The sequence below is a fragment of the Schistocerca americana genome, chromosome 7 (assembly GCF_021461395.2).
Source record: "Schistocerca americana isolate TAMUIC-IGC-003095 chromosome 7, iqSchAmer2.1, whole genome shotgun sequence".
Classification (NCBI taxonomy): Eukaryota; Metazoa; Arthropoda; class Insecta; order Orthoptera; family Acrididae; genus Schistocerca; species Schistocerca americana.
The window spans coordinates 405098840-405123979 of NC_060125.1; the positions used below are offsets into that span (position 1 = coordinate 405098840).

Here is a 25140-nt window from a genome sequence, read left to right on the forward strand (position 1 = left end):
ATACGGTTGCACTGAGCCAGTTACTAAGTGTTAGTGATTTCAGTGGTCAGCAGTCCACATTTTATATTCACACACCTCATGTCAGTAAACAAGCTGGCTTTAAAATGGTAAAAGGACCAAGGAAAAAAAGAAAGAAAAAGAATATAATTTTTCTCCATTCTCACATTTTGTGTCACAGAAAGCATTACGAAAATTACCAAGTTCATGTTAAATTTAATGAATGGATCAGGCTATATTTAATGACACAGTCCATCTGTTAACAAGCAAACTCAGCTTGTACATAGTGTTGCTCCATGTTTCAGATGCCCGTGTGTGTATTGGTTGTGCATCTTTCAAAACAATGGCAAAAATCCACAGTGATCCCACCTGAATTGGCCATTGTTAAGGTGACTAGTTTCATGCAATGACTATTCCACAATCGCTGTTTCGCCTGAGGACACTATTGATTGTTGATGCTCCTTGTTGTTTGTTTGTAAGTAATCATGAACAGTATATTCACACATAGTGAAAATGGATCCCTACTCTATAAGAGGAGATGCACAGCAAATAACACATTAAACTATATAAGCTATTAATGTTAAGTTTCCACAGGAAAGTACAGAGAAACAAAATGTAGCTGTATGGTCTAATAACTGGCATGCATGAGTGTACACCACAAATCTCTCAGCCATTTCCTGCAACATTTTAAGAAATTGTTACAATCTAGTGCTTCTGGTTTTATTAAAATGATAAAATTCTTCTTATGTGCCACCTCTTAGCCATGGCTACAAAGAAGAAGAAACGAAGAAAAACAGAAGATGAAAATTGTGAATTTAAAATTGAATGGACTGATAAATTTGCCTTCAAACAAAACTAACATGGTCTTCCACAACCTGTCTCATTTGTCAAGAAAAACTGGCACATAACAAGAAATCAAATTTGGAGAGGCACTTACAACCAAACATCCATTATTTGGAAGTAAATATCTTCCTGATGATGTAAGAAAGAAAGCTGTTCAGGAATTTCAAATGAATAAAAAAAATCAAGTTTGATATTTAATCACTGGACGCAATCTTCCAGCAACACTAACCTTGCAAGCTTTGTCATAAGTCAAAAAATTGGTAAGAGAGGAAAACCACACACTGACAGCGAATACATAAGAAGTTGTTTTGTAAGTGCATACTACGAGTTACACTGTGATTTTAAGAACAAAGAAGAGATTCTTACAAAAATTAAGGAGCTACCACTGCCTGCTAACACAGAGGAAGGCAGAAAAGTCAGAATATCTTCAAAAATACTATTGATTAACTAACTGAAGACCAGAAATTGGTTTCATCCTTATCTATAGCTGTTGACAAATAAAAATCAGCCGTGATATACTTGTTTATCATTGCATTATTCATCAAATCGCTCTGATCACTATGGGACATAACATCTGAGGTCATCAGTCCCCTAGAACTTAGAACTAGTTAAACCTAACTAACTTAAGGACATCACACATATCCATGCCTGAGGCAGGATTCGAACCTGCAACCGTAGCAGTCGCGCGGTTCCGGACTACAGCACCTAGAACCGCATGGCCACCGCGGCCGGCATTATTCATCAAGAAGTGCTTTTGTGTCCAGAGAGACCCAGAAGAAACTGGCAGTGTTATGGACCTAGTTAATATGATGGTCAACACAATAATGACTTAAGATCTTTATCATTGACAATTAAAGGAATTTCTTATTGAAATGGAGAGTGAATATGCAGATGATCTGCTTTATAACAAGGTACATGGCTTACAAGAGGGTACATTAAATAGCATTTCACTTCCTTATTACTGTAAATTAAAGTATTTCTCCCAGAAAAGAGAACTGACTATCCTGAATTAACACAAGAGTGTGGGATCCAAAAATTCTGTTTTATGATAACATTACAGCTCCTCTAAATAAGCTGAATCATAAACTATGAGAGAATGGAAAAAGTCTTTTCGATGTTAGAAGACATAACTTCGTCGAAAATAAATAGTCTCTTTTAACACAAGATTTGGAGAGAGGAACATTAATTCATTTCCCAAGTCTGCTGAAACATCATTAAGAAAATAACTTGGTAATTGACATTTCCTTTTTCAAGAGACCAACATGAGGGAGGTTTCCTATAGTGATTTCAAGAATTCAGAAAAAGCATAGAGTCTTTAGCCTTTATAAAAAATCCACTCAATGCTAACATAACAAAACTAAATTTATGTCCCTTTGATATTGAAACTGGCACTTTTGAAATGCAATCACTAGAGCTAAAAAACAAGAAATTATGGAGCTCCAAATCTGAGCATCTTAATGCTGATTTGGAACAGTTAAGAGAGAAAAAAAATGTGATCTTAGTTCACAGCACAAACATTCTGCTTGGAAAGAACTAGAAAAGGAAGACAAGGTAATTTTAACACCTGGTAAAGTATTCCAGACTCATTCCATCACTTTAAAAAAAAATAGCATTTGCTATTCTGTCACTTTTCGGCTTCATATTTACACGTGAACAATCTTTTTTAAGCATGAAACTCATAAAAAGTATACTGAGAAATTGCCTTATTAACGAGAACCTAGAACCCTGCCTGGAGTCAAAAATAAAAACATGCAAAGCCAACCTAGTCAAACTTTCCAAAGGAATGTAAGGCCACTGTTCCCATTAAATATGCACTGACACATATTGTTTGTCAATAAATAGGGTTATTATTAATTGAGGTCTCTATATTTATTTGCTGTTAGTACTACTGACTGACTCTCAAAAGCAAAGCTCTAGAGAATAAGTGCAGTTCTCAGAAATTTTTTAATCACAATACTACTGGAATTTGGCTCTTTTGATAAATGAGTTTGCTGACTACTGGACTAGGATGCTGTGGAGGTTGGGTGGGTGCTGGAACACCAATTTAGGAGGGGTGGGAAGTATCCCAGGTAGGATTTCCCTCATTTCAGGGCAAAATGATCGGTGATCAAAGCCCTTGTGGAGGACGTGGTTCAGTTGTTCTAGTCCAGGAGTAGTACTGGTTGATGAAGGGGACACCCCTTTGTGACTGGTTCTTGGAGGTAGTGGGAGGATTGGGGGGTATGATAGGAAATGGCACGGGAGATCTGTTTGCAGACTAGGTCTGGGGGATAGTGCCAGTCTGTGAAGGCCTTGGTGGAACCCTCAGCATACTGAGCAAGTCAGTTATTTTCATTGCAGATACACCGGCCCTGGCTGGCCAGGCTGTATGGGAGGGATTTTTTTATGTGAAAGGGATGGCAGCTGTCAAAATGCAGATACTGTTTGTGGTTGGTAGGTTTAATGCAGACAGAGTTGCGGATGGAGCCATCAGCGAGGAGGAAGTCAACATCTAGGAAGATGGCACACTGGTTTGAGGAGGACCACGTGAAGTGGATGGGAGAGAAGGTGTTGAAGTTGTGAAGAAATGAAGATAGGATGTCCTAGCCCTTAGTCAAGATCGTGAAGTTAAGATCGTGAAGTTATCATCAATGAACCTGAACCAGACTAGGGATTTGGCATTTTGGGAGGCTATGAAGGTCTCCTCTAGATGGCCCATAAAAAGGTTGGCATAGGAGAGTGCCTATGGCTATGCTGCAAATTTGTTTGTATGCCTACCCTTCAAAGGAGAAGTAGTTGTGGGTTAGGATAAAGTTAGTAGGATGTATGAGGAATGAAGCAGTGGGTTTGGAGTCTGAAGGACATTGTAAAAGGTAGGCTTCAACAGTGGTAAGACCATAGGTATGAGGAATGTCGGTGCACAGGGAGGCGGGGTCAGCAGTGACGAGCAGAGATCCAGGAAGTAAAGGGGTGTGGATGGTGGAGAGTCTACATCTACACGGATACTCTGCAAATCACATTTAAGTGCCTGGCAGAGGGTTCATCAAATCACCTTCACAATTTTCTATTATTCCAATCTCATATAGCGTGCAGGAAGAACGAAGACCTATATCTTTCCGTGTGAACCCAGATTTCCCTTATTTTATCATGGTGATTGTTTCTGCCTATGTAGGTCAACGTCAGCAAAATACATTTGCATTCAGAGGAGAAAGTTGGTGATTGGAATTTCATGAGAAGATTCCTTCACAACGATGAAGGAAGTGGTTGATGTCTTTGATGTGGGAGGCTCGATTACAGGCAATTGGTTGGAGGTATTGGTGAGTGATGGCTCAAATTCTTTCAGTGGGGGCACAATAACCAGCCACAATGGAGTGTCCAGGATTGTAGAGTTTGTGGATTTTGGGGAGCATATGGCAGGTGGGGGTGCAGGGTGTCATACGGGAGAGGAAGGGAATGGATTCAGGGGAGAGGTTCTGGGAAGAGCCAGAGGCTTTAAGCAGGGATTGGAGGTTGTGTTGGACTTCTAGGATGGAGTCACTCTGGCAGCCAATTTTTTTATCAGACCTTTTACGTTTTTGGAGTCGGCTTGTTTACTGATAGAGGTGTGTGCATATAAAATGTGGACTGCTGACCACTGAACTCACTACTGTGTAGTAACTGACTCACTGCAACCATATGCTAGTCATGCATGACAGGTAGCATGTCTTTATAGTTTTCTTTTGTTTGTGAAGATTATTATCCAGCTTGTGAAGACATACACTGTTATGTGCAGCTGGAGAGTTTTACATCATGCTCTGTAGTAGATGGTTGGTTGGTTTGTGGAGGTTAAAGGGACCAGACTGCTATGGTCATCGGTCCCTTTTTCCAAAAAACTAAAATCACCCACAGAGAATAAAAAATGACCAACAGAAAAGATGGCAGACGACACAGGACAAGAAAGACTCAAGACAGAGATCAGACAAAACAAATTAAAATCACACAGAGTGTGACGGTGGTTGGCCGACCATAGAGAAAAAAAGGAAAAGCCAACCACCAAGAAACATATTAAAAACTCAGTCTAAAACCGTAGGCCAAAGGCCAGAATCAACACAAAAGAACATAACAAACACTCAGATTAAATGATAAAAAAACCCTGCCTGAATAAAATGCAAAACTAAGCCTGCCACGGCAGTGTCATCAGTTAAAAGGGCAGGGAGTGTATCAGGCAGCACAAACGTCTGCCTGAGCATAGTTAAAAGTGGACAGGCCAACAAGATGTGGACCACCATCAAAGCTGACCCGCATCGACAGAGAAGCGGGTCCTCATGCCGCAGTAAATGGCTGTGTGTCAAGCGGGTGTGGCCAATGCGGAGCCGACAAAGGACTACTGAGTTCCTGCGAGTGGCTCGCAAGGATGACTGCCACACAGTCATCGTCTCCTTGATAGGACAGAGTTTGTTTGGCGTGGTCAGGTTGCGCCATTCAGTGTCGCAAAGCTCGAAAATTTTGCGGCGGAAAATCGCTCGCAAATCAAGTGCTGGGAGGCCAATTGCCAGAGATGGTTTACTGGTGGCCTCTTTCGCCAGCTGGTCAACATATTCATTGCCGGGTATCCCAACATGGCCTGGGGTCCACACAAAGACCACAGAGTGGCTGCAACGGGCAATAGTATACAGGAACTCCTGGATAGCCATCACCAGACGAGAATGAGGGAAAGACTGGTCGATAGCTCGTAAACCGCTCAGGGAGTCGCTACAGATAACGAAGGACTCGCTGAGCAGGAGCGGATATACTCTAGGGCACGAAAGATGGCGACCAGCTCAGCAGTGAAAACACTGCAGCCAGCCGGCAATGAACGTTGTTCATGGTGGTCCCCTAGAGTTAGAGCATAACCAACCCGACCAGCAACCATTAAACCGTCAGTGTAAACAACGCCAGAGCCCTGATACGTGGCTAGGATGGAATAAAAGCGGCGGACGAAGGCCTCTGGAGGGACTGAGTCCTTCGGGCCCTGTGCAAATTCGAGCCGAAGGCAAGGGCGGGGCACACACCATGGGGGTGTACGCAGAGGGGCCCGGAAAGGAGTCGGAAGAGGGAAAACCCCAAGCCCGGAGAGAAGATCTCTGGCGCGAACCGCGATCGTACAACCCGACCAGGGCCGATGATCTGGGAGATGGACGACTGACGGCGGGAACAGGAGATGATAATTAGGATGCCCGGGCAAGCTACAAACAAGCGGCCAATAAATGTTGGCGCCGTAACCACACTGGAAGGACACCTGCCTCCACAAGTATACTGTCCACAGGGCTGGTCCGGAAAGCACCAGTGGCAAGTCGGATCCCGCTGTGAAGGATTGGGTCCAGCACCCACAAAGCAGAAGGGGATGCTGAACCATAAGCCAGGCTCCCATAATCCAGACGGGACAGGATTAATGCCTGGTAGAGCTGTACGAGGGTAGATCGGTCGGCGCCCCACCTGGTGTGGCTCAAGCATCGCAGAGCATTTAGATGCCGCCAACACATCTGTTTAAGTTGCCGAATATGAGGCAGCCAAGTCAACAGGGCATCAAAAACCACTCACAAAAACCTATGTGTCTCCACCACAGCAAGAAGTTCACCGGCAAGATAACGCCGCGGCTCCGGGTGGACACAGCGGCGCCGGCAGAAATGCATAACGCAGGTCTTGGCTGCCGAAAACTGGAAGCCATGCACTACAACCCAATCCTGCGCCTTGCGGATAGCGTCCTGCAGCTGACATTCAGCAGCTGCAATGCCAATAGAGCTATAGTAAAGGCAGAAGTTGTCAGCATACAAGGATGCTGAGACAGACGTTCCCACCGCCGCAGCGAGCCCATTAATTGCTATTAAAAACAGGCAGACACTTAAAACAGATCCCTGTGGCACCCCGTTCTCCTGAACTCGGGAGGAACTATGGGAGGCCAGATAGAAAATTTCGGATGAAAATCGACAGTGGACCCCGAAGACCCCAACCATGAAGCGTAGAGAGGATGTGATGACGCCATGTCGTAACGTATGCCTTCCACATGTCTAAAAAGACAGCGACCAAGTGCTGACGGCAGACAAAGGCTTTACAGATGGCTGACTCCAGGCTCACCAGATCGTCGGCGGCAGAGCGGCCTTTACACAACACCCTGAGACGGAGCCAGAAGGCCCCGAGACTCGAGTACCCAACTCAACCACCAGCTCACTATCCGTTCAAGCAACTTGCAAAGAACATTGGTGAGGCTAATGGGGCGGTAGCTGTCCAGTTCCAAAGGGTTCTTGCCAGGTTTCAAAATGGGGATAACAATGCTTTCCAGCCATTGCGACGGAAACTCACCCTCGGCCCAAATACGGTTGTAAAGGTCGAGGGGGCGTCACTGGCCGTCCACTGAAAGGTGTTTCAGCATCTGACAGTGGATGCAATCTGACCCAGGAGCTGTATCAGGGCAAGCAGCTAGGGCACTGTGAAATTCCCACTCACTGAATGGAACTTTGTAGCATTCAGCATGGTGGGTGCGAAATGAAAGGCTCCGACCTTCCATCCACTCTTTAATGGAGTGGAAGGCCAGTGGGTACTTTGCAGAAGCGGAACTCAGAGCAAAATGCTCTGCCAAGTGGTTTGCAATTAAGTCGGAGTCAGTACAAACTGCTCCATTCAGTGAGAGTGCAGGGATGCTGACAGGGCTCCGATAGCCATAGAGGCATCTAATCTTGGCCCAGACCTGCGATGGAGAGACATGGAGGCCAATGGTGGACACGTACCACTCCCAGCACTCCTGCTTGCGTTGGTGGATAAGGCGGCAGGCCCGCGCACGCAGCCGTTTGAAGGCGATGAGGTATTCTATGGAGGGATGTCACTTGTGACACTGGAGTTCCCGCCGGCGATCTTTAATCGCTTCAGCAATCTCAGGCGACCACCAAGGCACAGTCCTCCGTCGGGGGGACCCAGAAGTACGGGGAATGGCAGATTCTGCAGCAGTAACGACACTGGTGGTGACTGAGTGAACCACCGTATCAATGGCTTCATTAGAAACAGGGTCAATAGTGGCAGTGGAGGAAAACAGGTCCCAGTCAGCCTTATTCATAGCCCATCTGCAAGGGCGCCCAGAAGAGTGACACTGTGGCAGTGACAGAAAGATCGGAAAGTGGTCACCACCACACAGGTCATCATGCACTCTCCATTGGACAGAAGGTAAGAGGCTAGGGCTGCAGATCGAAAGGTCGATGGCGGAGTACGTGCCGTGTGCCACACTGAAATGTGTGGAGGCACCATCATTTAAAATCGGAAGGTCTAGCTGTGTCAATACTTTCTCAACGGTGGCGCCTCGACCTGTTGCCACTGACCCACTCCACAGAGGGTTATGGGCATTGAAGTCGCCCAGTAACAGGAAAGGCGGCGGCAGTTGCGCTAACAGCACAGCCAGGACTTGCTGTGGGACATTATCATCCGGTGGAAGATAAAGACTGCAGACGGTAACAGCCTGTGGCGTCCACACCTGAACAGCGACAGCCTCTAAAGGTGTTTGCAGAGGGACAGACTCGCTGTGAAGAGAGTGAAGAACATAGATGCAGACGCCACCAGATACCCTTTCATAAGCAGCCCGGTTCCTATAATAACCCCGATAGCCATGGAAGGCGGTGGTTCACATTGCTGGAAACCAAGTTTCTTGTAGAGCAATACATAGGAAAGGGTGAAGGCTGATAAGTTGTCGGAGCTCAGCTAGATGGTGGAAGAAACCGGTGCAGTTACACTGGAAGATGATATTGTCCATGGCTGAGAAAGGCGTGAAGGGACTGGGGGGGGGGGGGGCAGATTACGCCTCCTGGGCCCCTGCTGCCACTGATTCACTACCTGTGCAACAGCTACCCATCGCGTCTGAGGGACTGGCAAGATCCAGGTCCTCAGCAGACGCCAGAATCTCCACCTCATCCTCAGACGCAGAGTTGGAAGGTTGCGGTGGGACAGGTGCCACCACAATGTCAGGATGCTTGGGAGCCTGACGACGACTGTGAGGTCCTACGACCAGCGACCGGTGGCTGCTTCAGAAATTTGCGGGTGTCTGCTTTGGCACTGGGCAAAGCCTGGGGTGGGAGGGCGCCAAGGGACCCCTTCCTGGCGACAGTAGCCAAAGAAGTCTGACTCTTCTCCGGGTGGGAAGTGTGAATGAATGTCCCCAATGGTTGGGGTGGTGTTGCTCCTGAAATAGATGGAGCAGGAGCAACAGGGAGTGAAGTGCCCCCACAATCAAGGGGCCGGTGAATTCCGACAAAGCTGAGAGCCAACTGTATGTGAGGACACGGTAGAGGATCGAACCGGTGTTGCAGCAGCGGCATAGGTTGATGTCATTGGCACAGGATGTAGCCACTCAAATTTCCGCCTTGCCTCGGTGTAGGTCAGGCGGTCAGGGTCTTATATTCCATTATCTTCCTTTCTTTCTGGAATGTCCTACAGTCCGGTAAGCAGGGGGAATGGTGTTCTCCACAGTTAACACAGACAGGAGGTCGGGCACATGGAGTATTGGGATGAGAAGGACGTCCACAATCTCGACACGTGATGCCGGAAGTACAGCGGGGTGACATGTGCCCGAACTTCCAGCATTTAAAAGACCACATCGAAGGAGGGATATATGGCTTCACATCACAAAGGCAAACCATCACCTTAACCTTTTCGGGTAAGACATCACCCTCGAAGGCCAAGATGAAGGCACAGGTGGCTACCTGATTATCCCTTGGACCCCGATGGACGCGTCGGACGAAGTGATCACCTCGTTGTACTAGGTTGGCGTGTAGTTCATCATAGGACTGCAGAAGAAGATCCCTGTGGAATATAATACCCTGGACCATGTTGAGACTCTTATGGGGTGTGATGCTAACTGAAACATCCCCCAACTTGTCACAAGCGAGCAACCTCCGTGACTGGGCAGAGGATGCTGTTTTGATGAGCACTGAACCAGAGCGCATTTTTGGCAAGCCCTCCACCTCCCCGAACTTGTCCTCTAAATGCTCCACAAAAAACTGGGGCTTGGTCGACATAAATGATTCAGCCTTCAACGCGCGTACACACGAGGTACCGGGGTGAATAATCTCCACTGCCTTCTTTAGCCATACATTCCTCCCATGGAGTGGCCAGGGAGGGAAATGATCTTGGTTCGTATTTCTTGCTGTTGACGTTAGACCTCAATCGCTTAGAGACTGCTGGTGGAGGCCCACCAGCGAGAGATGATGTACCACACTTCATTGCGGTTCAACTGTCCTGATGCCACCCACTCTGACCAGGGGCTCTCCCCACAGGCGCCACCCAGCCACAGCAAAGACCACCTGGCAGGATGGCCTTAGCCGGGAGTCCCGATGCCCCAGAGGGATAGGCATCTACTCATCGGCATATGTGGGGAGGTATCCGCTCAGGCATCAGCAGTGCGATCCCTGTGTAGTCAGGGGGCTACCACCAAGAGGGTACATGACGACCCCACCACAATGGACTGGCTACCGTGCTGGTTGTCGGGTGTCGAATATCCATTAATAAAGGGAGCAAAGATGGAAGTGCACAATGGAGGGAATGTAGGCTACCCGGAACACACTGCAGCCGATGTGGCCGGAAGCTCAGTGTAAGTCCAACTCCATGACAATAACGAATATGCCAGATCTTAGGGCAAGATGGATATAGAATGCACCACGTAAGGCATCCTTCCCCAAATGGTACGCACTAACGGAAAATTTTGAAATGGAGTAGTCAAATCCCTTAGGGGACCATTACATTAAAGGCCGAAACAGTTGAGACTCCTTTTAGTCGCCTCTTACGACAGGCAGGAATACTGCGGGCCTATTCTTACCCCCAAACCCGCAGGGGGATCTGTAGTAGAAATGACACCAGTTGCATGAATCTTTGATGAAAAGTTGTGACATGGAGACTGTGGCATCTTTTGTGTTTATTACAGTATGAGAGGTTTTTATTAAAAAAGGGGTTGTTGCGCTTTGGTAGATTTGAATACCGTGAAAGAAAGCTAGCTTTTAGGAACGTCTCAGAAGTCTTTCCTCAATTCAAAAAATTAAATCATTTTTAACATATACGTAAGAGCCACAAAATGATCCCAGACCACTCAATGTCAAGAAAATATTATATATTACTCCTGAGGATATGTATCTTTGATACAGCAAGTCATATTCCAAAAATAAAAACTCTATGACAAAGTTATATAGCTTACTAAATTAATAGCAGAAATAACTGTAAAATTTGTAGCTAGCTGAAAGATACAAGTAGCTTAACACACGGTGCAGATATTTTCGTTGACCGTGTGCTTTCTTCCGATCCCCCTGGCTCCGACCACTAAACACACTGATAACTGGCTCCGTTGTCTAGCACGTGTCATGTGTACCTTCCCTGTGCCCAGCCTGTGGTACAACACCAACAATATCCATTTGTCGACAATTTACAATCAGTACCAAACTTTGAGTACTGGTCTGAATTAAGGCACTTCAAGTGCTTTTGGATTAGGCATTATGCAAACTGAGCATATAGGATTTTCTCTTTCACTGTATTCTATCAAATAAACATTTAAAATGACTGCTATGCAAAAACGACCAACACTCTGCATATGTGCCTCTATAACGTCAGTTTTCAACCTCATTGTGGCCATGAAGTTCAGCAAGAGCTGAAGTCTGAGTTGATTTATCAATGAGGCACAGTGGAGTGGCCAAAGAGCTGCATGCAGCTCCCGAGCTGCTATTTACTGACCACTGTCCCAGCTCTGCTGCAATCATTGCACAGCTTTTTATAGTGGTATGAATACCAACCAGCTGCCCACCAGGATGAATGGCCACTGCCAAACTGTGGCCAAGAGCAAAGTAGACCATCCTATGGCACAACGTGCAGCTGAACACAGCATACTTGATTTCAACAGCTGCTTCACTATCCGAGCCATCTGGATCCTTTCCTCCACCACCAGCTTTTCTGAACTGTGCAGGTGGAAGCTATCCTTACAACACAGTCTCTGCTCTCGTAATTATCCCAGCCTCAACCTACAGTAACATACTGTCCCCCACACCCTTCACCCAACAGTTTCCAACCCCCTCTGTTCTATTATCTCATCCCCATTCTCATGATCCGCCCTGTCTATTTGCCACCCTCTTCCAACGCACCCCCCCAGTCTTTCCCTGCTTCTCTCCTTTTATCCCACCTCCCTGCTTCACGCCCTCCTGATACTGTGCCTGTTGGAATTCTAGTCCCTGCAAACTCCACCAGAAGCGTTCGTCTCTCTCCCCAACCACACACCACTATCCCATCCCCTTACCCATCCCCCAGATTGGTGCTTGCATCCCACATGATATTTGATTTGACTTTTTATTGGTCCAGTTTTATCATATAGCACAAATTGTACAATTGATATTGGACAGGTCAAAGATAAGTTACAATAATACATAGTACTAGCAATTAAAATTAGGTACCTACTACAATTAATTTTGTTACTTATTCAGAAATTCTCTGACAGAATAGAAACAGTGCTTTATTAGAAATTCCTTTAGTTTAGCTTTAAATATTGGATGAGTAGTATTTTTTATTTCCTCTGGTATCTTATCGTGTAGTATTACACCAATGTTAATTATGCTCCTCTGATAGGTGGTTGTTCTGTGATATTTTTGATGTATATTTGATTCCCTTCTGGTACTATAGTTGTCTACACTTTTGTTCTGTAGCAGCTTGCCTGTTTTCAGGAGGTAGTCCCTAGTGAACAAGATAGTTTCACAAATGAATAAACTTGGAACATTTAGGACACCAAGCTCAGTAAAATGGTATTTACAGGACTCCATCTTTTTAAGGCCACAAATTATTCTTAAAGCTCTTTGTTGCATTCTAAAAACCTTTACACTGTGAGTTGAGTATCCCCAGAAAATGATCCCATATCTGATTAGTGAGTGGAACTGTGCATAGTATGCCTGCAGCACTGTTGTTTTGCTTGTTGTAGCCTTCAAAATTCTTAGGCCATAACACACAGATGATAGTTTTCTACACAAGTTATTTATATGTGTGTCCCATAGTTGCATGCCAGCCCGAGATGCTGGAGTTGGTGGTTGTGTGTGCCTCAGGTGTGCTTGCTTGTGTGTATGAATGGTGTGTGTTTCTCTTTTGCTGATGAAAACTGTGGCCAAAAGCTTTATGTAAGTGTCTTTTAATTGTGCCTGTCTGCAACTTAACATGTTTTCTTTACAGTAAGAATTTAAAATTTGTGACCTATAAAACTAAATTAAATTAATTTTCAATGTTTGGTTAAAAACACAAAACTCCCTGAGATCTTACAAAATTCCTTAAATTTCTTGAGATTTCCCTGTCTCCCCCCCCCCCCCCCCCCCCTCCCAATGTGAAATGTAATTCCCAGTGAATTAAAGGTTTTCCAGAAGAATCACCATCCTGAAAACAGACCCCATGGTAAAACATGGTATTGACACTGGCAATCATCCATCATTCAACACTCATACAGAGTGTCAACAACTGAATGACAGATAATGTGGGAGAAAGTGGAGAAGATGGCTGCAAGATGACATTACTGAACCTCAAGAGAGTCCTTGATTCTCTCCGATGGCCCTTGTGATGAAGAAGGAGGATGGTACATGACATTTCTGCATTGATTACCGATGACTAAATGAAATCTTGAAGAAAGATCTCTCTCCATTGCTGCGCAATGATGACAGCTGAGACTGCCTGAAAGGAGAAAATTATTTCTCGACTATGGGCATGCATACAGTCTATTAGCAAATCCAGGATAATGAATCTCAGCAGCAAAAGACCGCCTTCAAAACTCCTGATGGCCTGTATGATTCATGCCATTTGAACTATGTAATACTCCACTCACCTTCACAAGTATGATAGACTGCTTCAACACTTTAAATGGATGATGTGTCTTTGCTACATGGATGACAGTGCCAATTTCTGAAGACATTTGAAGGGCATCTAAGCTGCTTCACAGCTGTGTTGAAGTTTAGACAACAGATGTCAGCCTGAATCTAAAAAAGTAACTCTTTACTTCACAAGAAATGAACATCTTGGGGCATCCATTCCAATTCACAGAAAAAAAAAGCAGTCAGACTTTGTAACTCCTCAGCACATCTTTGATGTAATGAATTGTCGTGGAATGTGCTCATACTACCAGCAATTCATAAAGGACTTCTAAATTAAGGCATTTCCTCTGCAACAATTACTGCAGCGATATGTAAAATCTTCCTGGAACGGGATGCAAGACAGGTCTATACACATCCTTTAGGAGGTACTAACATCTTCTCCATTTCTAGCATTCTATGATGAGGAAGCCAAAACAGAACTTCACACAGACAGTAGCAGTTATGGGGTAGGTGCAGTTCTAGCGGAAATTCATGAAGGTACTGAAATGTTGATAAATTATGCTTCCAGAGTATTTTCCAAGTACTACTCTACAACCAAGAAAGAGTGTCTTGAAGCTGTTTGGCTTATAATAAGTTACGGCCATATTCATTTGGCAAACTATTCACTGTTGTGACAGACTACCATTCTCTATGTTGACTGGTTAACCAAAAGGATGTGTTGGGTCAACTGGTGGGATAGACACAGAGGCTTCAGGACTATGACATCACAGTGATATAAAATAGCAGACACAAACACATGGATGCTGACTGCCTTCCAAGCAAATGATACAGCATTGTGGATGAAATCTCAGTCATCGCTGCATTAACAGGGTGTATATGACCCGGGACAACCAGGAGATCCGGGAAAAACCCGGGAATTTTTTCATCCGGGAGAAAACCGGGAAAAACCCGGGAATTGTTTAGAATTCCGAGAATTGTCCATTGTTTTAGTTTTCAGTTAAATTTTTGTGAGTTTGACTGGTAAGAACAAATACTCTAACTAAGGATGTTACTGTATCCTGCTAGTGCAGAATGATTCTGCAGCAACAAAACATGAACATGAGAAAAAAAAACTAAAATAAAACTTAAGTTGCCAAGGAAATGCGCCATATACAACAAGAAAGCAGTGCTCATACAAGCGTCTGCCAACAGCAAAGTGTGTCAAAGGCTTTAGGAAGACTGCAATGCTTCATATCAACAAACTGCCTCCGATGAGCGTGACGTGATAACTGTTTAACTATATAGGACGGTAGTATCTGTTCCCGAAAGAACAGTTACCGTGGATGACCATGCAGCTTTGCTAGAAATGAAATGATAATTAAATGGACACCCTAGCTGCAAACAGGCGTTGATGTACTTCATTGGGGACATGTTGAAAATGTGTGCCCCGACCGGGACTCGAACCCGGGATCTCCTGCTTACATGGCAGACGCTCTATCCATCTGAGCCACCGTGGGCACAGAGGATAGCGCGTCTGCAGGGACTTATCCCTTGCACGCTCCCCGTGAGATCCACATTCCCAACATGTCCACACCACTACATTCGTAGTGCGGCTAATAGATGTTTGCCCATCATACTCATTACTCGTGGGAGATTAATCTACCAAGTCCCGTACGAGTTCGGGCATAGCGTGTGCGTTCGCACAAGAAGGTCAATGGCTGGGAAGCCATATTTTAACTATATATGACGGTAGTATCTGTTCCCGAAAGAACAGTTACCGTGATGACCATGCAGCTTTGCTATTAGGCACACTACGAATGTAGTGGTGTGGACATGTTGGGAATGTGAATCTCACGGGGAGCGTGCAAGGGATAAGTCCCTGCAGACGCGCTATCCTCTGTGCCCACGGTGGCTCAGATGGATAGAGCGTCTGCCATGTAAGCAGGAGATCCCGGGTTCGAGTCCCAGTCAGGGCACACATTTTCAACATGTCCCCAATGAAGTACATCAACGCCTGTTTGCAGGTAGGGTGTCCATTTAATTATCATTTCATTTCTAGCAAAGCTGCATGGTCATCCACGGTAACTGTTCTTTCGGGAACAGATACTACCATCATATATAGTTAAAATACGGCTTCCCGGCCACTGACCTTCTTGTGCGAACGCACACACTATGCCCGAACTCGTACGGGACTTGGTAGATTAATCTGCCACGAGTAATGAGTATGATGGGCAAACATCTATTAGGCGCACTACGAATGTAGTGGTGTGGACATGTTGGGAATGTGGATCTCACGGGGAGCGTGCAAGGGATAAGTCCCTGCAGACGCGCTACCCTCTGTGCCCACGGTGGCTCAGATAGATAGTCTGCCATGTAAGCAGGAGATCCCGGGTTCGAGGCCCGGTCGGGGCACACATTTTCAACATGTCCCCAATGAAGTACATCAACGCCTGTTTGCAGCTAGAGTGACCATTTAATTATCATTTCATAACTGTTTAAATTAGATTCGTTTGAGCAGTTGCAGGCAGGCTCTTGCGCACGCGCAGTTGAATCGCGTATGAGTAGTATCTTCTAGCGCTTCTGGTTACAGAAGCTGGGCTGGGCGCCACTACTTAATATTGCCCCGGTTCGGAAATATTGTAGATCCGGGGCTAATGCACAGAGCAGTCTGAGTTGTGGTGGGGAGATGGGTCGTCTCCACGTGACCTGTGTTTACGTTCAGTGATTTTGTTGTTTCCTCTTCGTATGCTGCTCTCACGTTAAATGAGAACAAACCAGATTTTTGTGTATTTTGTTAAAATACGTTCGCATAGTTACGGATGGCCAAAATATGTTATTAGTTTCAGATATTATCTCCACCTTTCTGACAGTCAAGCATTAATTGCCTTGCGGAACAATGAAGTTATTCTTGCTGGTTTGCTAAAGAGATTTGGCTTTCAGTAATTATTTCTGCTGAGGCAGTCAATTTATTTGAAACGAAGTATTTAATTTCACACTATTGGCTAGTTTCAACTGTTCGCTGCATTTCAAGTGCACGTATGGCATTATGCCATAATAAAGAACCAAATATGAGATAGTAAGGTACCGGTACTCCAAGAAAATGTACATATGAGTGTGTATTTTAAGCCGAATTATGCATTTTAGTATGGTTCCCGAAATTCCGATGCTTTTGAAGTTTCCTCTGATGTCTTGTTTATTTTATGACATAATGTAAAATCTTTTAATGTTTTACACGTACAAACGTATATATGGGCTTCCTGCGTCATCGTAGCTGCGCAAGCGCGGGTGGCGTCTGTTATCTGGCGCTCTCTTGCAACTGCTGAAACGAAGCTATTTCTAACAGGTTGCGGCAAAATATTGCGAATGGTGGTTTGAAAAGCGTTACATTCAAAGCAAATTTACTTTGGCGCAAGATGAACTATGTGCGAGAATGTACGATGAATTTCTTAAATCACAAAGCGTTTGACTCTGATTTAAAAATCAACTCTTTGAGGACGACCATTTAGAAGAATTTTGAGCCCAGAAGATCAGAAATTTACGTTGTTATCAAAAATTTTACTGGCACATTTGTGTGATGTATCTTAAAGTGTAACACGCGCAAAAAAGATCAACATTATATGTGGAAGCTTAACTTTTCTTCCAGCTTATTAATCTTCGAGACCAGTATTATATGTGAATGCTACGTATATTAATTTAAACCATGAACTTTTCTTATTTGTGTGTTCGCACTACTTAAGAGTGATCTTGATATTGGCTGACTATATCACATGCCCTACGCTGTCATCAGCTGGCGAGATCACGTGACATGAGCTATGACTGGCTTACAGAAGCCAATCATAATCTCGGACTGAGCGAGGTGGCGCAGTGGTTAGACACTGGACTCGCATTCGGGAGGACGATGGCTCGATCCCGCGTCCGACCATCCTGATTTAAGTTTTCCATGATTTCCCTAAATTGCTCCAGGAAAATGCCAGGATGGTTCCTTTCAAAGGGCACGGCCAACTTCCTTCCAGGTCCTTCCCTAATCCGATGAGACCGATGACCTCGCTGTCTGGTCTCCTTTCCCAAAACAACCAACCAACCATAATCTCGATTTCAATGCTTCAGAAAGCGACATGCGTTGTTTGGCGGAATTCAAATTTATACCTTCGTAATTCGAAAATATGCAGCGTACATCTTGCTGTACATCAAAGGTCTTTCAAAACGTGTGCCGCCCCCCCCCCCCCCCCCGAGTCTCTATTTCTAAAGTGCCAGGAAATTCTACATCAGTACATAAAACCATAAACGTTCAAAGGATTGATGAGTTTTACAGTGCTGAGGAAGAGTATACTGTCACTTAACACGGAAAAAGTGCATTTTCACCTGGGAGAAAGTGTATTTTTAACCAGGAAATCCAGGAATTTAATTTTCCTTGTCCACGTATACACCCTGATTAAATGACACTGCTGCTTTACAGGAGGGAGATCTAGTACTACTGAAAAACACAGATGCCTTGAAGGAGGAGGGACCGAACAAAGGAGAATTCCAATTAATAAACAGAGAATTGTATAAGAGGAACTATGGTCCAGTGCGGCAGAAATGGTTGCTCATCATCCTAGCTCATCTATGGCCAGCTATCCTGAAGTATTTCCACAATGCTCTAACATCTGGTCACCCAGAATTCTTGAGACTCTGGACAGGATCTGTCACAGGCTATACTGGCCAGTTCTCTACCAAGCTATTAGACACACTACATGAGTCACTATAAGAACGATGGCAACATAGGAACATGCCACAATTACCTCTGGAGCATCTAGTACTAATCTCACCATCAGCAGCACCATTCCATCAAACTGGCATCAGCCTCTTGAGGATTTTCCCAGAGCCGACAAAAGGGAATCAATAGATAGTAGTTTGCACTGACTATCTCAGTCGCTATGCAGTCAACAAAGCTGCGCCAACTGCCAAAGCTCTCGAAATTGCAAGTTCCTTGAAGAAAACATTATTTTTAAGTACGGAGACTCTGTGTGGTGATCTCTGATCATGGAAAAGTTTTCCAATAAAAACTAATGTAATTTGACATTGCGACATCATCCACAGGATGGCAACTGCCTTCCTTCCATAGATGATGGCCTAACAGAATGCTTTAGTAAGACAAAGGCCAATACCCACTTGACATGTGTTGATTTCAAACAGAGAGATTGAGATACAATGCTGCCCATCATGACATTCACATACATTACAGTGAAACAAGACACTACAGGCTTGGCAGTGTTCTTTCTGCCACAAGGCCAAAATGACAATGGGTACACTGTCTCCATTTCAACCACATGGTACTCTGGGTAACTACGTGACACACCTCATCACCAGGACCAAAGGAGGAAGGCAGCTGGCTCACATACAGACACTATGCACACAGAAGAAAGATCGAGAACTCTATAACATCAAACACCAGCCAGTGAAATACAGCCCGGACAACTTAGAATGGGTTTTTATGCCTTTGTCGAAAAAGGGACAGTCAGAAAAGTTGCTAAAGTGATATTTTGGGCTGTACCATAACCATATCACTTGTTGGACATCACATATGAAGTCAAGGATTATGACCTCTCATCAAAAAGATATGCCATACAGAAGACCAATGTCAAGATCTAGATATAAGGTGCTGTAGTTGGTCCCAGAAAGAACTACTGAAACAGTGGGTCACTGGTTTTACAGGAGATGAAGCACTGCCACACTTCTGATTTCAATGTGACGATATTATCTAGGGAAGTATGGTAACTTCTCAATCCAAATATGACAGCAAGATTCCATAATGTTAGGTAGCACTTTAAAAGGTGGTTTACACATTTTCTGTGAGAGTAATGTTGCATTATTCATGGGAGTTTAGACAAACATCTCACAGTTTCACGCTGGAGTCAATGATTACTGTGCTCCATGAATTTGGCCATGGGTCCATATTCCATTAAAAGTTTTAAGGATGACTCTTCCCTGGGAACTTAATTGTGGATGCATGTCACAGTGGATGTTACTAAGCCCTGTTATTGTGTGTCACACAGTCCCATGATCAGACCAATGTCTGTTGACCTTGAGCATGCATAGCTGTTTTATTGCTATGTACACCTGTCATTTTATTCAGTTACTGTAGCTCATATGTGAAATAAATTTCATTCATTTATAATGAATAATTCACAAAGCTGCAATCTTCACAAATACAGGTACATAAAAGAATAAAAACATATAAGTTTCTATAATCTCTGTGTATTTCACAGTGGACATCATTATTAGTCATAGGAAATTCAATTTAAACACAACGTAGAATCTAAAATATTAAAAAAAAAAACAATAATGCCAAAACATTGAACTAGCATTATAAAAACAAAAAATACAAATTCACTTACACCTTCCTTATAGACGATGTGGTACCCAATGTTTTTCCTCCCATTTAGTATCTCTGAGCTGAGAGCATAGCTGAGAAACTGTTGGGCTTCTGCATCTGACATGTACAGTGTAAGACTAATAGGACCTGAAAAATAAACAATGTGCTGTTTTCTCTAACTCTGACTTTTTATACATCTGATCTGTAGGAAAAGTGTAATACAGGAATAAATTTTCTACACTCACCAACACAAATACCTAAAATGACAAACAAAAAACCCAATACTTTATATAGAGTAAATGGTATCTGGATTTTTGTAAGAAGTACAACCTTAAACAATGCAAAATTCAGGATAGAATATAACGATATCATGAAAAGAAAGTTGCTACTCACCGTATAGTGGAGATGCTGAGTCGCAGATAGGCACAACAAAAATACTGTCACAAATCAAGCTTTCGGACAGTAAAGCATTCATCAGAAATAGACAAGACGCGCACAGACACACACTCATGCAAACACAACTCACACACACAACTGCAATCTCAGGCAACTGAAGCCACACTATCAGATGGCAGTGTGGCTTCAGCTGCCTGTGACTGCAGTCATGTGAGTGGGTTGCAATCTGCGACTCAGCATCTCCACTATAAAGTGAGTGGCAACTTTCTTTTTCATAATATGTCACAAACTTAAATCTTTCTACAGTAAATTTACAATTCTCCAATGCCCTGAATAATCCTGTTTAGTTTTCACCCTGTTCTAAAAGAATGTAAAAATGCGCAATCATTGCCAGTATTCTTATAAACCATATATTTCTAAAGACCATTTATTCACGATGAAATAAAATGTAACCTGGACTGCTGGAATGTGACAAAATCAATACATCCTGTTTTCCAATGGCATCACAATTCAAAAATATGTTTCCCTTACAACAGTGAGAATCCTACAGTATGCTACTTAAAAAGATAATGAGTTGTGTACAAGGTTCATTGCCTTTCTTTCACAATTAAACAATTATCTGCTAAGGGCTCATTAGACAGATTAAACAAATTCAAGTACCATCACAATAAATCTGGATTGTAAAGAATGTATTCTAGAGGTTTCTAGGCAGTGTATTATATCACAAGTTTAGGCAATGATACATGGCATTACAAATCAACTAGATCATCATCTATTAAATTATTTGTCAACATCCATTGTTCACATTTATTAATTGTAGGCATTATTTGATCATTTGCTTTCTATATTAATAAAAATATATTACATAATAGAACATACATGAATTTAGAGTATTTTCTCTGAGGGAACTTTGAAGGTTAAGGCATGTTTCAGTACTGACAGTTTATTTTTTTGCCGGTGTCTCATGCTCTCTCATTCAAATCTATAGGGGGTAGTGTGCAATGTGGCAGAAAAGATCTTCTTCCAGCATCCCCAAAACACAATAATAAAACTAAATCTCATTTGAAAATTTCTATCTGAGTACTTTTTTTCCAAGGACAGGATAACAGGTCATTTGAAAGTGTGGCAGGCAGAGAATGCCTTTTCGTTGCTATCTGCAGCTGCAAATGATCACAAGGCAGCACAAGTCATTTGCCCTACCTCAGGTGATGTCTCTCGGCTATCGAGGTCTTCATATTCACAGGGGGCGGGGGGAGGGGGGGGGGGGGAATTATTAGTTGTTGGGAAGTCCAGTGTTACGATAAGTGTGTGATGGAGGTCCTTATGGATTAAAGGTGGTGAAGAAGAGGAGAAGAAATCCAGCATGCACTCTTATGTTCATACCAAGAAGAGGAAGGGGCAGGCGAGGGTGGGATAGAGATGAGAGTCATCCCAGACTCTTTGGGATGAAACGAAGAATACAGGGTGCATGCAACTGCAGGTGGGTGGCTTACCATTGGTACCAATGATGTATGTCACTTCACATCAGAAGAGATTAACTCTGGTTTCCAGTATCTACCTGAACTAGTACAATCAGCTAGTCTTACTTGCGTGATGAAGATGGAGTTCACAATGCCACTCTGGTCCGAGCCACTGCAGATGGCGGTCTTGTGTGCATGAGATACATGCTTGCCTGTGTAGCAGCACCATCATTTAAGATAGGAAAAAGTTAGATTCCGTGCAATATTTCTGAGCGCACAAGTTACAGCCAGGCGCAGGTCTGTTGACAGTAAGTTACGCTTACCAGTTTGCGAAGTACAATGGAGGCCACAGGGCCGTAGAACCGCTGAAAAGACTAAACACAGAGGTTTGCATGGCGCAAGTGTATAAATAGATGCCAGTTTTCTAACAAGGGGGATTCAAGTGTGGCAGCTGTCCTGGATGGTGGGGCATGTCACACCACCAGCTACACGCAGCAGCAGATGTGGCGCCAGCATTCCAGTCCACGGCGGGTCGCTGGTTCAACCCTCTGAGGCCAATAAGGGGTCCGTAGCCAGCCAGCGGCAGATCACTCAATGGCACGCTACTGCTGGCAGTCTCGTTGGCTCCCAACACATGCCGTAGGCATCCCGGGGTGAGGGCTGCAGATTTAGCTGTCGGATCGCATGCACTTGTTGTCGCCCACGATCTTAACCATGACAGCAAAGAAGCACGCATTTGGACGCCCTGCGGCTCCCAGGGAGCAGTACTGTGGCAACGGGGACTAAGGCCGCCGAGTCAGCTGCCGGTGCATCCTGACTTCGTCAAAATTCCGCGGCTGTACATGGCCGGCACGCCACAGCACATTGCACAGGTCACTGAAGTAGCCCTTCTGTGCCAAGCTGTTTTGCAAACAGCAAAGTGGTGTCCTCGGCATTGCGAGACCCTGTGATGTAGACAGAGAGGAACGCGGCACTGTAGCTGGGAATAATAAAACACTCTAAGATCACGGCCAAGTTTTAATACGGTGCATCCTGACAGTTTCCATCCACGTCCAACATTCCTCCACCGCACGCCGACATCTACATTTGGCAGTGACGGCTACATTTGGTATCAGAATAGCGAGCGTCGTCTGTACAGTATGACGTTCGAGCCCACTGCCTGCATTACAGTCACAAAATGTGGTGAGTGTTGACCAATTTTTCTTTTTGTGTGTTGGGGGTTTTCTTTCTTTGAATTGTCAGAGTAAATGTACGTGTATTTGGGGCAGTAAGATTTTTTTTTTTTCTTTCGTGGCATTTAATTACTATTGTATTGGGTTGAGTATGATGTTTTATTTATCTCCTCCTAAAACATAAGATGAGATACTGAGCTGTAAGAAGTCAGTTTATTTTTGTAGTTAAATGTTTTGTTTCTGTGGGATTTTATAGGTTGAAATGGGACTAACTGGGAATAAAAGCAACACAATGGCAGAGTCAAGAACACAAGGTGTGTCGGAACCAGAAGGGGTACGGATTTTGATGGAAAAGGTAGCACAATTAACAGTGGACAATACGCAGTTGAAAAGTGTATTAACATGTAGGAGTGAATAGGAAACCTCATCTGATCAGTCATTGTTGCCTGGGGTGCCACAGCAGGAGACTGATCCAGCTGCCGCAAGTTCGATTATTCCGTTTTCTGGCAACTGGCAAAGCATCTGTGGATGTGCGTTCGTTTGTGGAGGACTTGGAAACTTCAGCTGTGAGGAATGGTTGGTCTGACGAACAGTTATTACATGTAGCCAAGATTAGATTAACGAGTGAAGCGAAGACGTATGTAAGGTGTTCTCAGGCCTTGAGGAAGGCAGAGCAGTTCAAGCAGTTGAAGGGGGGGGGGGGGGGGAGGGGGCTTTTCCAGAGGCACAAGAAACAGAATAGCATTTGGTTCTTTAGGGAGAGGTTGAGTACAATGAGGAAGAGACAGGGTGAGACGGTCGAGAAATTTGCGGACAGAATAAGAGAAATTAACGAGTATACTTACGAGTTCGGTCAGAGCGATGAAGCAAATGGTGTTATGTTGCAGGAGGCCGAGCAAAGGGCACTTGATGTATTTTTGAGGGGGTTACCGGCGCATATGGCACGGAAAGTGTACGAAGGGACTCTAAAGATTTTTATTCGGTCGTTCAGCTGGCAATCCAATGTGAGAAAATAGACGTGGCAACGGGGGGTATTGGATAGACAAGCAGTGTTTACAGCGGGAATAAAATGTTACGAGTGTGTTTGTATGGGACATGTGCAGGGGCAATGCACCCAGTTACAGAGGAATAGAGGAAGGGGTGGAAATCAACGGCGTAGAGGATGGAGAAGTGGAGTTAGTAGAGGTGGACAATTGTTAAATGGCAGAGGGGGCCCAAGACCCACCTAAGGGAGCTCCCGTTTTATTTCAGTGCTACAAATATGTATGCAGAAGTGGAATGTTCAGTGGTAGGATCCATAGGAACTAAAAAGTTCAAGATTTTGTTGGACACAGGAGTGCAAGTGTCAGTGGCTACTAAGAGTTTAATGGGACAAAGGAAGTTAGACCCACCACATTATAGGTTGAGTGGAGTGAGGGATAAGGAGGTTACACCTTTGGGGTCAGTGACAGTTGACTATCTCATAGGGGACGTCCAATTTGATGCATGCTTGGAAGTAGTATCACAGGTAAGTGAGGACATGATTCTAGGAGAAGATTTCTTGCATCAACATCATGCCAAAATTGACCTTGGACAGCAAACTGTGGAACTTGGTGGAATGTTATTTCAACTAGGGGAAACTGTTGTCGATGCAGAGCTGTCGCGAGGGGCGTTCAAAGTAATGAGTAAACCAACTGAACTGTGTACATTAGCATTAAGGCTTAATTAGAATTAGTGCGTGTCTAGTGGCACCAAGACGTCACTTTTGGTACGTGTAGAGTCAAATCTACCTGTGGGTTTTAGGTTGTTTTGTGAAAGGTAGTATTGTACGCATGCAAGAGGGAAACGACGGGTGAGTAGTCCCTGTGAACGTGGATAATTTTATTGCTGTACATGCGAATTAGGGAAAAAAAGTTTTAGTAGCCAATTTGGATGTAACAGATGGCGAGGACTGGCGTTCGAGAGGTGGGTGTAGCAATCAACCACTAACTGCCCATAGAAATGCATTACGTAACAAAGTTAAGCATTTGAAAGGAGAAGAAAAAGAGCATATGGAAGAATTGTTGTGGGAATTTCAGTATTTTTTTTCCGCAAGGGCCGTTACCAGCAACTGCGTCAGCTTAACATCAGATACCGACAGGGAACTAAGCACCTGTTTACCATAAACC

The 25140-nt window shown here is 44.2% G+C and overlaps 1 protein-coding gene and 1 non-coding gene across 3 annotated transcripts in view; both read right to left on the reverse strand.

Annotated features, from left to right (window-relative positions):
- LOC124622009 (LARGE xylosyl- and glucuronyltransferase 1-like) overlaps positions 1–25140 on the reverse strand; it is a 177637-nt gene that overhangs the window by 81092 nt on the left and 71405 nt on the right. For both annotated transcript variants that reach the window (XM_047147560.1, XM_047147561.1), the window contains one exon: positions 19988–20112. In XM_047147560.1, coding sequence (XP_047003516.1) covers positions 19988–20112 — 125 coding nt within the window. The remainder of the gene's footprint in view (positions 1–19987; positions 20113–25140) is intronic.
- On the reverse strand, positions 15054–15128 carry Trnat-ugu. Its single transcript has one exon. It is a non-coding gene; the product is annotated as a tRNA-Thr (tRNA).